The 14,233-nt window shown below is 42.4% G+C and overlaps 1 protein-coding gene across 1 annotated transcript in view; it reads right to left on the reverse strand.

Moving 5' to 3' along the window:
• Positions 1-14,233, reverse strand: part of PRMT3 (protein arginine methyltransferase 3) — a 72,132-nt gene that overhangs the window by 40,344 nt on the left and 17,555 nt on the right. The window contains exons 9-10 of the mRNA XM_075094970.1: positions 12,448-12,569; positions 6,163-6,262 (exon numbers count right to left, since the gene is read on the reverse strand). Of these exons, the coding sequence (XP_074951071.1) occupies positions 6,163-6,262; positions 12,448-12,569 (222 nt within the window). The remainder of the gene's footprint in view (positions 1-6,162; positions 6,263-12,447; positions 12,570-14,233) is intronic.

Genomic DNA, 14,233 nt, shown 5'->3' on the forward strand with positions numbered 1-14,233 from the left:
AAAAAAAAGGGAAATAATTCATTACTGACAGAGCATGCCCACACATTTCAAAAACCACAGCTAGACTTTGTTATTATGCACACCCTGTTGTGTCCTTAAAGAAATATAAGAAGAGTGAGAACACCAAATGGGAAGATCTGAAGAGTGATCTCAGAGAGAAAACTGATACCCATTATTGGTGTTTGGAAGAAAAAAAAAGGTTAATGCAAGGAAATACAATTTCGTGTTAAAAAACATTTTGCGCTAAAGAAATTAAAGCATTCAGCTGCTTAGTATGCTCTTTACACAGCATTATTAAAAACAAAAAAGAAAAGCTCAATTCTTATGTAAAATTATAAATTACTGTTACAGAACACTTGTATTAATGCACCTCTAACTACTAACAGAAAAAATAAGAGAATATTAAGACTACAGAAAGACTAGTACGTGCTCAAGCGCCATTACTGTATGCCCGTCACAGAAACAGGGGAAAGGAGGAAGGAGAGAAAAGATGGTTTCCAGACATGCGCACTTCCTAGTCCTTTTCCCTAGACCTGAACACCTCCCATTCACAGCCCATCCTGATATCATTTCAATATTATCTCACACAGAAAAAGAGAAAAGATATTAGCTACCTGAGCAATGATACGATTAAGAAACAAGATATTGGATTGTATCCTTGGTTTATTTTCATTTGAGAGTCCATCTCCTTCCCAGCTTTTCCTTGTGTAAAACTCTATTGCATATTCAGTATCATCAAGCACTCCATAAAACAGCAATTTGAGAGCACACTGTACTCTAACACTGCATTTGAGACAACCATCTCAGACAATTGTCTCTCACAATGAAACCCCTTACAAACAAGAAATGCAGATAGTTTTCAAATCAATACAACTCTCAACCTCCAGCTTTATATTCTTAGCTAGAAAAAGGAAGTAAAAGCATAGCAAGAGAAAAGAAAATCTGCACACAGATGCAGATGGGTAAGAACACTGCAGAAAAGCATCACATATATTTTGTCTCTTTCTGCACTCAGCTTTCAATATCCAGCCTATGAAGCTTACCATTATGCTACCAAAATCCAGATGTGCAACAACACAGCCGCCTTTGCACGTTGATAGGAAATCTTTTCCTTCCCAGCATTCAATTTAACCAAAAATAAGCTTCAGCACTTTGCATAGCACCTCTCATTTCAAGCTTACATACTGTAGGTAAAATTACTCTAATTACAATAAAACATCATTGTTTCTTAAAAGTCATTATCTCTGGGGAGAGGACATAAATGTGATCCTGACTGAGAGCAAGTCTATAGCGTACACAGCTCATCGGTAGTTTCCCACCGCCCATACAAACAGCCGCACATTCACGTCAGAACTCTAACCTTCCGATGACGTTTGAGCATTTGCCAACCATTTTCAGGTCAAGCCACTAACTGACAAAGGTTTTCATTCATTGCACCAAGGTGCAAACAAATCACTATGTGTGTTCAGAAACGCATGTGCATCAGATTGCCACTAGGCAGCGTACAAGAATACTCAATTATTTGTACCTTTGCTTAGAAACCTAATTCAAGTATGACTAGTTTTAATGAGAAAACATTTGCTTGTAGGTGCCCTATGGCACAAGCAGACAAGTAAAAACAATGTTAGGTACTGGTACCTGTAACCACTAACAGTAATTTGTAGTTTCACAAATTAAGGCTGCCATAAGCTTCACACATCAGAGTTCCAGGCAACCAGAAGGATGGTGAATCAGAAGCTTACAGCCCTGCTATAGAGTATCAAATGATCCTACACAGAGAAACGTCTACAAGAACAAGGCCGGCAGTGAGATCTTATATACAATTCACCCATTCTCACATTCTGAAAACCTTTCTCCAAGAACTGGAAGACTTGCTCCTTATAGAATCAATTTGGTTAGCAGAACAGACTACTACTTGGCCATTCTTGTGTCCTTTCTTCAGGCAGTGTGGTTTATTGGGTGAAGTGGCTCTTTGGTCCACCTGCTCTGCCTTGTGCTCCTGACCTAGAGCGCACAAGAAGTCCTTGTGTCAGTCAGGCTGCATCCTTCACCAGAGTTTTGCTAAGAGGAACCCATAGCTGCATTCTGGGTGAAGAAGTCTAAACCGATGGCTTAATGACATGGGGCGGACAGTGGGCATTATCTACCTGGACTTCTCCAAGGCTTTTGATACAGTTCCCCACTGCCTCCGCCTAGAGAAACTGATGTGTTATGGCCTAGACAAGTGGTCTGTGCAGTGGGTGGGGAATTGGCTGACAGGCCGCACCCAAAGGGTGGTGGTAATTAGCTCTTTTTCAAACTGGCAACCTGTCACAAGTAGGGGCCCCCAGGGATCGATATTGGGCCCAATGTTAATTAACATCCTCATAAGTGATCTGGATAATGGGATCAAATGTAGCCTGATGAAGTTCGCAGATGACACCAAGTTGAGTGGGGAAGTAGACACTCCAGAAGGGAGAGCTGCTCTGCAGGAGGATCTGGATAGGCTGGAAGATTGGGCCAGCAAGAACCTTATGAAGTTCAACAAGGACAGGTGTAAGGTCATGCACCTGGGAAAACATAATCCAGGAGTGCAGCACAGGCTGGGATCCACCTGGCAGGAGAGCCGCTCTGTGGAAAGGGACCTGGGGGTCCTGGCGGACAGAAAGCTCAACATGAGCGAACAGTGTGCTGCTGCGGCCAAGGCGGCCAACAGGATGCTGGGTGCATCAAAAAGGGCATCGCCAGCAGAGAGAAAGAAGTCATTATCCCACTCTACTCAGCGCTTGTCAGGCCACACGTGGAGTACTGTGTGCAGTTCTGGTCCCCGCTATACAAAAAGGATGTGGCCAGGCTGGAAGGGGTCCAGAGAAGGGCCACCAAGACAATCAAAGGACTGGGAAGCTGCCATATGAGGGTAGGCTGGGAGAGCTGGGTTTGTTCAGCCTTGAGAAAAGGAGGCTCAGAGGGGATCTCATCACCACGTACCAGTACTTAAGGGGCAGCTGCGAAGAAGACGGAGACCCCCTTTTTACACGGAGTCCCATGGAGAGGACAAGGGGGAATGGACACAAGTTGCTCTCAGGGAGATTCCAATTGGACACGAGAGAGAAATTTTTCACAGTGAGGACAGTCACCATTGGAATAATCTCCCCAGGGAATTGGGTGGCTTGGACATGTTGGACACCTTCAAGAGTCGTCTGGACAGGGCGCTGGGCCATCTTGTCCAGCCTGTGCTCTGCCTAGAGAGGTTGGACTAGATGACCCCTGGGGTCCCTTCCAACCCGGGATTCTGTGATTCAGCAGTCCAACAGGCCCTCAATCTTCAGCAACCTACTTTTTAGATGCCAACAGAACAGCTCACAGATCATCACACCTTCCACTACCTTTCTCAATGGTTTACATACTGGTTTTAGTCAAATAATCGCACAGATGCCCTGCCTATGGTCTGGTTTTAACAATGTCAAACACAAATATACCTCAGATGCCTCAAACAATGTATTTAGTCTTTACATTAAAAGCAAGATCACTGTTAATTTCTTTTATAGGCTTAAATAAAGCCGCTGAAGAATCAGCTGTTCATCATTCAGCCTCTAAACCTGGAACTCGACAAAATCATACTCAGATGAATTTAAAACTGAAAAATATTATTTTGGAAGATGGCAAATACACATTTGAAATATAATTTCAATATATATATGTATACACACACAAACTTTAAAAAATGGAAGAGAAGTAGGAATAGCAAGCAGCCTGTGGAAGTCACAGGTCACTTAGACAATTCAGAAGCCGTTACACTGGACACGCTCATAATGAAACACTCTACCTTTTACAATACACTGTTTTGTGTGCCAACTTTCTCAGAAAGCCTGCTCTAGAAACGTTCTGGGGGCATGCAGTATTCTTCCTCTCTTGGGCCCCCATTCTGCTGCTTTGCACTTGTTTTTAATTTTCTGATGTTCCATACATAGCTATAAAAGATCTTATTATGTACTGGTCTTACATACTGTTCTATGTCAAGCAAAACAAAGGTGTGCCCTCACAACAGGGTTTGATGTTTACTAGTCCAAAAGCAGTTTATTTTATCAACAGAACAGCAACTTTTCTTTTTTTTTTGTTACAAAACAACGAAACCCAAACAAACCCATTGGAATCTTCCTGCCAGTCCATACAGATTCTTTAAATAAAGAGCTGAAAACTGACATATATTGACTCTTTTTTGCTCTCACACTTTACATGTCCAACATTTTCAAGCACTGACATTCACATATTAAGATTTCACAGTGGTCAGCATCATGTAGGGACGGAAAAGAAAAATCAGATTCACACACGAAAGCCAGACAAAGAGGAATCTGCATTTGCATCTAGGCAACATAATGTTCCTTTCTGGACAGTGTTGGAACAGTGCGTACGCTGTCCAGCTATCAATCTTACTTCCACAGCATTGTCCTCTTTATCTCTGTATTGCAGCAACCTATAAAAATGCTAACATTCCTAAATATTTACAATACCTAATTAAGCAAAATGCAAGTGGCTATATAATTATTACACTAAAAGGTAAATCAGCACACAAATGGGAAACATGGAACATTCAATACTTAATTTCTTGAAAGAGCTGCTTTTCAAAATCCTTTACTTCGCCTTAGAGGCACTGATTTACAATGTGACCTAAGCTCTTAAGTGCCCAAGTTGTTTTTAAAACCAAATCCTGGGCTCCAGAATGAGATATGTGATTTTGGGAACATTATTCTTGGTGCATGTATTAGGCAACTGATCAGCAGTTTCCCTGAAAGAACTATAATTACATTTCTAGTGAAGTCACTATACTGACAGAAATCACCAACCATAACGCACTATTTTTAAGCCACTAGTTTAAACCTTTGGCTTAAACCTTCCTTGAAACTAGTGACCTCAACACCAAATTAAGCTCACGCTTCAAATAACGTTCATTTTAGCAGTGGAGGAAAAACTTTTGCAGATTGCCAGCACACTGAAATACGTAACAGAAAAAAATCCCACAGAAAAAACCAAAAGCAAACAATTTATTTCCACCTTTAACTGGAAACTAGTTCGATACATATGGATCCACTGTGAACATGTCACCTGCCTCCCACAGGCCTTTGTGTACAGTAGAACTGCCACTGTTTGTAACAGGGGGAAAAAAACATAAACAAAAAAAAACCCCAAAACCAAACCCCACACCAAAAAATCCCCAAACCAACTTTGAGTATAAGTTTTCATTATGGACCTTAAATTAGAAGGACAAAAGAACTTCTCTTTAAGGCCAAAAAGTGGGAACAAGCATGAAACAAACCCCTGTACTTCGAACTGGTTTTTGAGAGTCTGAGATTGAATAGCAGAAGTCCACAAAGTCACAAGGGGTGTTTCCTACCATGTTTTTCACAGGGAACAGACTTATTCAGTTGCTGTGAAGTTCAGCCTGGCACTGGGTCTTGTCACAAAGATTTCTTTATTGGGACCATAGGCAGGTAGCAAGCACAACTTTGTAACCCCAGCCGCCAGCACGTGAAAGAGAAAAGGTACCAGGCCAAGAGCTGAAATCCCACAGATTCCAGGAAATGGCTCATTTACATACTGCATTTCATGTTGGCCATCATCTTCATCATATGCTTCTAAAAACAGTTATTTTATTCTTGTACTAAAAAACTGCAATGAATAGTAATGCTGTTTTCAAGCTCTCTCTATATTTGCAGATTTCCCAGTGCGTACGCTCCTCGCCTCCTTACCACCTCTCCCGCACAGTCAGCGGTCTCTAGCTGTCTTTGTGGACTAAATGTATTTTACTCATCAGAATGATCTAGCTAGATGACTAACATGGTATTTCTCCATTACTTTCACCTGAGCAGCTACAATAGTATTATTCAGCAATACAGAGTACTTCCGTAGATTTGCACACTAACTATGTAACAGAAACTTACTGCTCTACCCAGAACCTTGACTTGAAAGAGCGTGAACATGAGGGATCAGGAATAGCATCCGAGTACCACATAATCAGAAACATCACTCCATCTCCCACATTGTCAAAAACACAGTTGCAAGCATGGTAAGTTTTTGGTTACAAAAATTAGCATCGCTTGAAGAATAATTTTTCAAATGAAATAAAACACCACATTTTTTTCCTGAAAATAATGGTGTGTTGAGAAGAATATTCAGGTACCTTACCATCCATTCAGAGATAATTACATCCACTTTTTCCAAAGGCAGATCTACTTCTTCGATTCTTCCTTTGACTAATGTAATGATATTTTCAAGTTTATTTAATCTGCAAGTCACAACATAAACAAATTAGCTTGTATTTCCAACTCATGCTGTCAAGAGAGATATACTGCTGTCTGTATTTTGCATTTCTCCCCCCAATAACAACTGTGGGTTGTTTTTTTTTTAAACTAATCAAGAAAGCACTAAAATGTAATATTCCTCGTCAGTTATATTTCAGAGGGAATGTTTCCGAGGATCCAAAATCTGCAGCAGATTAAGTGCCAGGCAAAGATGGAAGACAGTAGATCTGTACAGCTCCAACGTGCTGTGCATACAAACGTGTTAAGCTTTGGAAACCAGGAAAAGAGAGAAGACAATTTGAAATGAAGCTTCTCTTAGAGTTGCTTGTCCCCAGTTCTCCTTCGTTGACCCCTGTAGCATAAATCTATAGTGATTAGAGCCTACTCATCACACCAAGATAGCAATGGAAATTAACTTCCTTACAAAGCTGTTGTGCACGACTTGGTTTTTTATTTAACAAAACTAGCTGCAAAGTCACTGAGAACAAACATTCCCTCTAGATCAGTATTACAATTATGCCACAATAAAGACATCCCCCCACTGTGATTTTGGCCAAAATCATCTGCAATGTCTAGTAACTGCAGTAATCGGGTATTACCTCACATGCAAGTAAGGGTACAACTACCCTGTGTAAGGAGGAGGGTACTGTAAGGTGACTACAGTTTTTGGAACAAACTGCATGACGGTGAAATTGCTAAAGAGGTAAATGCTTGAAATTTATTTTTCTTCTTGGCAAACCGTATTAGTCTCTCTTGCACATACCGTTATTACAATAGCTATTCTTACAGAGGGCGGAAAAGTATTCCCACCAAAGAAATTTATCTTTCCCACTGCAGTTCTTATCTCTGCCCTTTCCCTCCCTATCCTGATATCTTACTCTCACATTCTACCTAGCTTTCAATGCAGACCAGTAATCACATTACAAATTCAATCTAAAAGACAATGGGAGAACAATCAGAATGAAGGGAAGGAAAGGAAAGGGTCAAAGGGCTACTTGAACATGTGGGCTGTTGGAAAGCTCAATTAAATACTCTACACAGGACAGTCTTCTGTTAGAAGAGTAGTAGTTCATCACTAATAACGTATTTAATGCGTTAACAGAAGTCAAACCAGAAGTTCAACGTGAGAAATAAAATGCTAAGGAGCATTACCCACAACAATAGTTTACAAAGGACAAAAAGATCTAAAGAGAACTTCCTACACAACCACATATAAGAACATCACTTAAAACAAAGAGGAAAAAGACTAATTCATTACATACTTGTTTTCAGTTGTAACGCATAAAACCCCAAACCAACCAACGTAGTTTACGTATTGTAGGACAAGCTGCTGAGATGCTATTTAGGAAGTATTCTTCACCTTTCTATTCTAGCACAGCAGCCATCAGTGGCAAAAATCAAGTCTTTCACTGCACTAGAAATTTTATGGGCAGCTATTCACAGTACGAAAAAGAGAAGACAAGCATTTGGTTTAAAATACGTTTACTGTGTAACCTTGGGAGAGAATCATGCCACTCAGGCCACTAATTCCAGTTCACTTACACACAGGGGTCGCACTGTTTCTAGCAATTAGCATGCTAGAAGTGAACCTGAATCCTGGGAGGGACAAAAGCCCTTGAGCACATACTTCAATCACAGGTGCAAGCACACTGCAGTAATCATTTTTAAGCTACAGAGTTGTTCAGTATTCCAATAAGCATTTTTTACTCCATTAGAAGTCAGTCAGCTTTATTGCTTTAGGAAAAGTAGGCTTAACATGATAAATATAAACTGTTTTGATGTGAACTGAACACTTCAATGTGAATTGAAGCTTTCATAGCAGCATCTATAAACGTGCAGACTTGCTGATGGTTCACTGTGTACTTCAAGTGACTACTCTGAAGAGTTAGTTTTCTTTTGTTGCTTTTCTTAAAGGCCTGCCCTTCTCCTCACCAAAGGTAATATGTGTTGGCTGCTACTTCTATAATCTTCTAAGTACAAATATCACATAAAGGACTTTTTGTGCACTTGTTGAAAGATACAAACAACCCTAAGTTTGTCATCTAGTACATTAGAAATAAAACACTATTTCACATTTGTAGCCATTCGGAAGATGCCAAGGACTCCTGGGAAAAGTTCTCCTTGGAGAATGCGTTCTTGCACCATAAAAGCATTTTAGTCCAAGTCGCACCTAATACCTAACATCGTACTTTTCTTAAAAAGGCATTTATTTAACAAAATAATTTTACAGCATCCAAGGGTGCAGTGCTGTGTCTCCAATATGTGAAACGGTATCTAAGCTAAAAATTCTCCCTAGACAACCTTATTGCTGTACAGCTTAAGCTTGCATAATAAATGCCACTCCCAAATTCCTTAGTATCTACCCAGACTACCCAATGACCTGGACGAGGGGACAGAGTGTAACCTCAGCAAGTTTGCAGATGGGAGGAGTGGCTGATCCACCAGAAGGCTGTGCTGCCACCCAGCGAGACCTGGACAGGCTGGAGAGCTGGGCCGAGGGGAACCTCATGGAATTCAACGGGAGCAAGTGCGAGGTCCTGCCCCGGGGGAGGAACAACCCCCCGCACTAGCACAGTCTGGGGGCTGAAGTACTGGAAAGCAGCTCTGCTGCGAAGGACCTGGGAGTGCTGGTGGACAACAAGCTGACCATGAGCCAGCACTGTGCCCAAAAACACCAATGGTATCCTGGGGTGCATTAAAAGGAACGTGGCCAGCAGATCGAGAGAGGTTATCCTCCCCCTCTACTCCTCCCTAGTGAGACCACATTTGGAGTGCTGTGTCCAGTTTTGGGCCCCCCAGTTTAAGAAGGACACGGAACTGCTCGAGCAAGTCCAGTGGAGAGCTGCCAAGATGATGAGAGACTGATGATGAGAGATGGAAAGGCTGAGAGACTTGGGTTTGTTCAGCCTGGAGAAGACTGAGGGGGGAATTTCATCAATACCTAGAAATAGCTAAAGGGTGGGTGTCAAGAGGATGGGACTGGACTCTTTTCAGTGGTGCCCAACAACAGGCCAAGGGGCAACGGGCACAAGCTGGAACACAGGAAGTTCCAGCAAAATATGAGAAAAAAAACCCCTTCCCTGGACGGGTGCCAGAGCAGTGGCACAGGCTGCCCATGGAGGCTGTGGAGTCCCTTCCCTGGAGACGTTCAAACCCCGCCCAGGTGCGATCTTGTGCCCCCTGCTCTGGGTGTGCCTGCTCAAGCAGGGGGTTGGACAAGATGTTCTCCAGAGGTCCCTTCTAACCCCTACCACTCCATGATTCTGCGACTTCCTTTTCCACGGCTGCTCTTACAAAGACAACCAAAACAAAAAAAAACCCTACACACCTCAGCTATCAACAGTACACATTTACACCTACATTTCTGCAACCTCACGCTAGGAAATCCTTTTTAAGTCTTCAGATGCCATTGTTTCATTTTCACACATACTCAGTCTCCCATAATATCCTCTACAGGCAAATTAGTGAAATGTGGAGTGGGTAAATGAACCATAAGATGGGTGGAAAGCTGTCTAGACCATGAGGTTCAAGAAGCAAGTACTAAGTCTAACTGGTAGCTGGTACCAGAGGTGACCCTCAGGCTTCAAAGTTAGTTTTGATACTAATTAACACCGTTATTAGTGACCTAATGGGACAGAATGTGCCCTCAGCAAGTCTGTGGATGACGATGAATTAGGGGGAAGCAGTTGATATGCTAGGGGGTAGGGCTGCTATTTAGAGGGACCTCAGACTGTAGATATGGGCTGACAGGAACCTCAGAGATCCAAAGGCAAAGGGGAAGACCTGCACCTTAGCTGGAATAACCCCGTGAAACAATACAAATTGGCTCCTACTGGTCAGATATCAGCTCTGCTTGCTGTTCCCCACCCTGCCATGACATGAACAAGTTGAACACACATCAGCAGTATGCCCTTGTAGCAAAAGTAGCCATCTACTGTGCTGTATATGCAAGAGGGTAGCAGCAGGTCAAGGAAAGTGATCTTTCCCCTCAGTTTGACACTTGCAAAACTGCATCTGGAATTGTGTGCAGTTCTGGGCTCCTGACATGGTTTAGCTGGGATAGAGTTAATTTTCTTCACCCAAGCTGGCACAGTGCTGGGCTTTGGACTTAGTATGAAACCAATGTTGATAACACACCGATGGTTTAGTTGTTGCTGGGCAGTGCTTGTACTAGTCAAGGGCTTTTCCAGCTTCCCGTGCTCTGCCGGGGGCACAAGAAGCCGGGAGGGGAGGGGGCACAGCTGAGGGAGCGGATTCAAACTGGCCAAAGGGATATTCCATATCATGTAACGTCATGCCCAGCATGTTACCTGGGAGGGGCTGGCCGGGGGAGGGAGGGAGCAATCGCAGCTTGGGGACGGGCAGCATCAGTCAGCAGGTGGTAAGTGGTTGTATCATTTGTGATTTTTAGGTTTTTTTCCCCCCTTTTCCTTTCTATTATAATAATAATAAAATGAAATAACAATGGTTAATTATTAAACTGTTCTTATCTCAACCCACAAGTTTTTTTTTGCTTTTGCTCTTCCGATTCTCTCCCCCGTCCCACAGGGGTGGGGGGAGTGAGCGAGCGGCTGCGTGGTGTTTAGTTGCCAACTGGGGCTGAACCAGGACAGCTCCCCAGTACCAGACAGACATTGACATACCAGAGCAAGTCCAGTGAAGGGGCCACCAAGATGATGGGGGGCTGGAGCACATGACACGTAGGGAGAAGCTGAGACAACTGGGTTTGTTTGGCCCTAAGAAGGAATGGTTAAGGGACAGGTTTCTCATGTCTGCCTCCGTCTGGCAGAGGGGTGAAGCGAACATAGAGCCCACCTCTTCCCTTGTATCACAGGGACTGGATGACAGGTAACAGACAAACTGAAACAATGGAAGTTACAATTTGGTATTTCAAAAGTAAGAGTAAGGCTACTCAAAGACGACATGTTTTCAGAGAAGTTCTGCCTGAAGGAGCAATGTTCAGAACTTGACTAGCCGAGGCCTGAGGCACCTATCGCAGCTGAGCCTGCTCTGACAGAGGGGGACTGGAACAGACGCACTCCCCACACTCCCGTGGGGTCTCTTCCACCCTGTACTACCTCACAACAGTTTACATGGCATGCAGCATCTTCATAGTTCTCCTGGGACCAACTTTTCTCAGTGACTCTGCAAGACTGCACACGTGTGTCTCTGTGCGTGCCCTTACAATGGTTTTGGTCTTTTTGGTTGGTTGGTTTGCCTCCCCCCATAAACCTACAGAAAATATTACAGTGCAATGGTAATGCACTTTCCAGCTACCACGAAAACTAGAGGTCAGTAGGTTTCTAAAGGAACATAACACAGGGTAATAGACATTTAGTACTCCCATACCGACATACAGAGAACCTTACTAGAGGAAGTTTTGCCAGAAGTTAAAACTAAAATATCATATAATGATAAAGGATACATGTAATGTAGCTTTCTATGGCAGATTTTATGTGCTAAAATTGGTAAAAATAACTAATGCATGACAAGCTTTTTCTTTAAAAACATCAGTTCCAACATTATCTAAAATATATATACATTTAGGTGACTGAAGTGAAAGTTGTTTAATTTTCAACACAGAAAAAACCATCTTCCACAAAAACATGTCTGTCTTTCTATAGTAATAATTTTTATACCACTATAAAATGCATTCTATGAAATTAATTTTCTGTAACAGAAAATAGAATTATAGAAATTGTATATTTAAATTTTGTACACAGAGATAGAAGATTAAACAAGTATATACACATGCACACTCTTAAACAACTTCTACTGGGTTTATCTAAATCAGAACTGTTTCTTTAACTCAAAGCAGCAGTCAGGAAAAGCTTCTCACATCCTCTTGGAACATGCCTCTGATGTTTGTTGTCAAAAAAAGTACGATTTCATCAGTAGCAACATTTAGAGCGCAAGAATGGAAAATGGACTGGCAGCAGTCAGTTGGAGCCTCTGCAGCAAGGCAGTACTGGGCCAGTGCTGACATTAGGAGGAGGGTCTGGGAAACAGCCTGCCGTAACTACAGCCCCATTTTAATTAACCCTACCAGAGGAGCAAACAACTTCGCTGCACATCAAAACCTGAGAGATACGTGATCATTAACTAGTAACAGCATTTTAAGAACTTTTTACAGCAATATTTACCATACTTTCCTTGGAACTTTTCCTACCTAATGATGTCCATGGCCTGATAGACAATTTCAGATTGGTCAACTCCAATCACTTTCTTTGCGCCTGCTTTGGCAGCAAACATGGAGAGTATTCCAGTTCCACAGCCAACATCCAAAACCACCTGAAACAAATAAATGGAGGTAAAAATAAACATCTTATTTGCCTTGCTGTGATTTTTCTACACATCCTTCTACATGACTGAGATACCGTATTCTATCAGAAGGAATAAATGGTAGCATCAAGTCTTACAATTACATTCAGAGCTATCCACGTCAAACCGCAGTTCTAACTCTACACCCTCTACTACCTTTTACAGATAAGGCAATGAAGCAGACTAGCTTCAGCTGCAGATTAACTCAGTCACATGGGAAACAATCACAAGCAATCATTTGGGCAACTAAAAAGTTACATGAACAGGAGAAAGACGAAATTATAGCCTGAGCAGTTTCAATCAGTGAACCACTAACAATTGAATGTACCACTGGTGCTGAAAAAAACATTCTAACTGCAGTTTCTCATTAAGAGTCTATCCAGAGACTTTATTTAGGAATCCTCTGCTAGAAATGGCCACAGTGCCTCAGAACAGCTATGGCTCAAGATGACTAAATTTCAAAATGGTAACTGGCAGTTTTAACACCTGGAAAATTTTTCTAACACTATTTATAATCAAAATAGGACAAAAAAAATCCAGGAAGATGGGATCCCTAAGTTTTCATTAAAGAATAAACTTGATTACTACACTTGAAAAAAAAAGTACACTCAACAGAGCAAAAACTCATGCAAATGCTTGTTTTTGACATCTCGCTATTAGCTATTGTAAGAAGACTGAAAAGTTTAAAAATGCAAAGCAACTAAGAAAACAGTACTAAATACATTAATATGCGGAGTTGAACCACCAGCAGTGTTGAACTTCATAAAGCAGAGTCTTCACCAGGTAGCCTTGTTCAGGCATCAATATCATAATAGTATATGTCTTCTAACTGCTGGAAACTTCTCAACAACTTCAAAACTAACACTTTTTAATCTTGAATGTGTTACAGCAGATTTTTAAGCTATGAGTTCCACACTTGATGTTTTCACAGAAACACAGAACTGTTGAGGCTGAAAGGGATCTCTGGAGATCACTTAGTCCAACACCCTGCTCAAAGCAGGGTCAACCAAAGCAGGTTGCTCAGGATCAGGTCCAAAGGGCTTCTGAATATCTCTAAGGATGGAGCTCCACAAACACTTTGGGCATCCTGTGCCACTGTTCAGTTGTCCTCACGGTAAAAAAAGCGTTTCCTGACCTTTAAAGGCAGCTGCCTGGAGTTTAATCTGTGCCCTTTGCTTCTTGTCCTGCTCCTGAGCACCACTGAGAAGAGTCTGGCTCCACCTCCTTTACTCCCTCTACCACCAGGCAGTTATACACACTGATAACACCTCCCCTCAGCCTTCTCTTCTCCAGACAAAACCACCACGGATCTTTCAGCCTCTCCCTACATCACAGATACTCCAGCCCCTTCATCACCTTTGCAGTCCTTCTCTGGTCTCACTCCAGGACACTCATCTCCCTCTTGCACTGGGGAACCCAGCGCAGGGCACTGCACTCCAGAAGCCATCGCCCTGCAGGAAAGGTGTATCTCTTGGTCTGCTGGTGACAAGTCTTCTTCCTAATGCAGCCCAGGAGGCTGGTTGGCTGCCTTTGCCACACAGGTATGTTGTGCTGGCTGGTGGTCAACTTTGTGTTGACCAGGATCCCCAAATTCTTCTCTGCAAAGCTGCTTTCCGGCCAGTAGGCCCCCAGCC

This window comes from Phalacrocorax aristotelis, chromosome 5, assembly GCF_949628215.1.
Source record: "Phalacrocorax aristotelis chromosome 5, bGulAri2.1, whole genome shotgun sequence".
Taxonomy (NCBI): domain Eukaryota; kingdom Metazoa; phylum Chordata; class Aves; order Suliformes; family Phalacrocoracidae; genus Phalacrocorax; species Phalacrocorax aristotelis.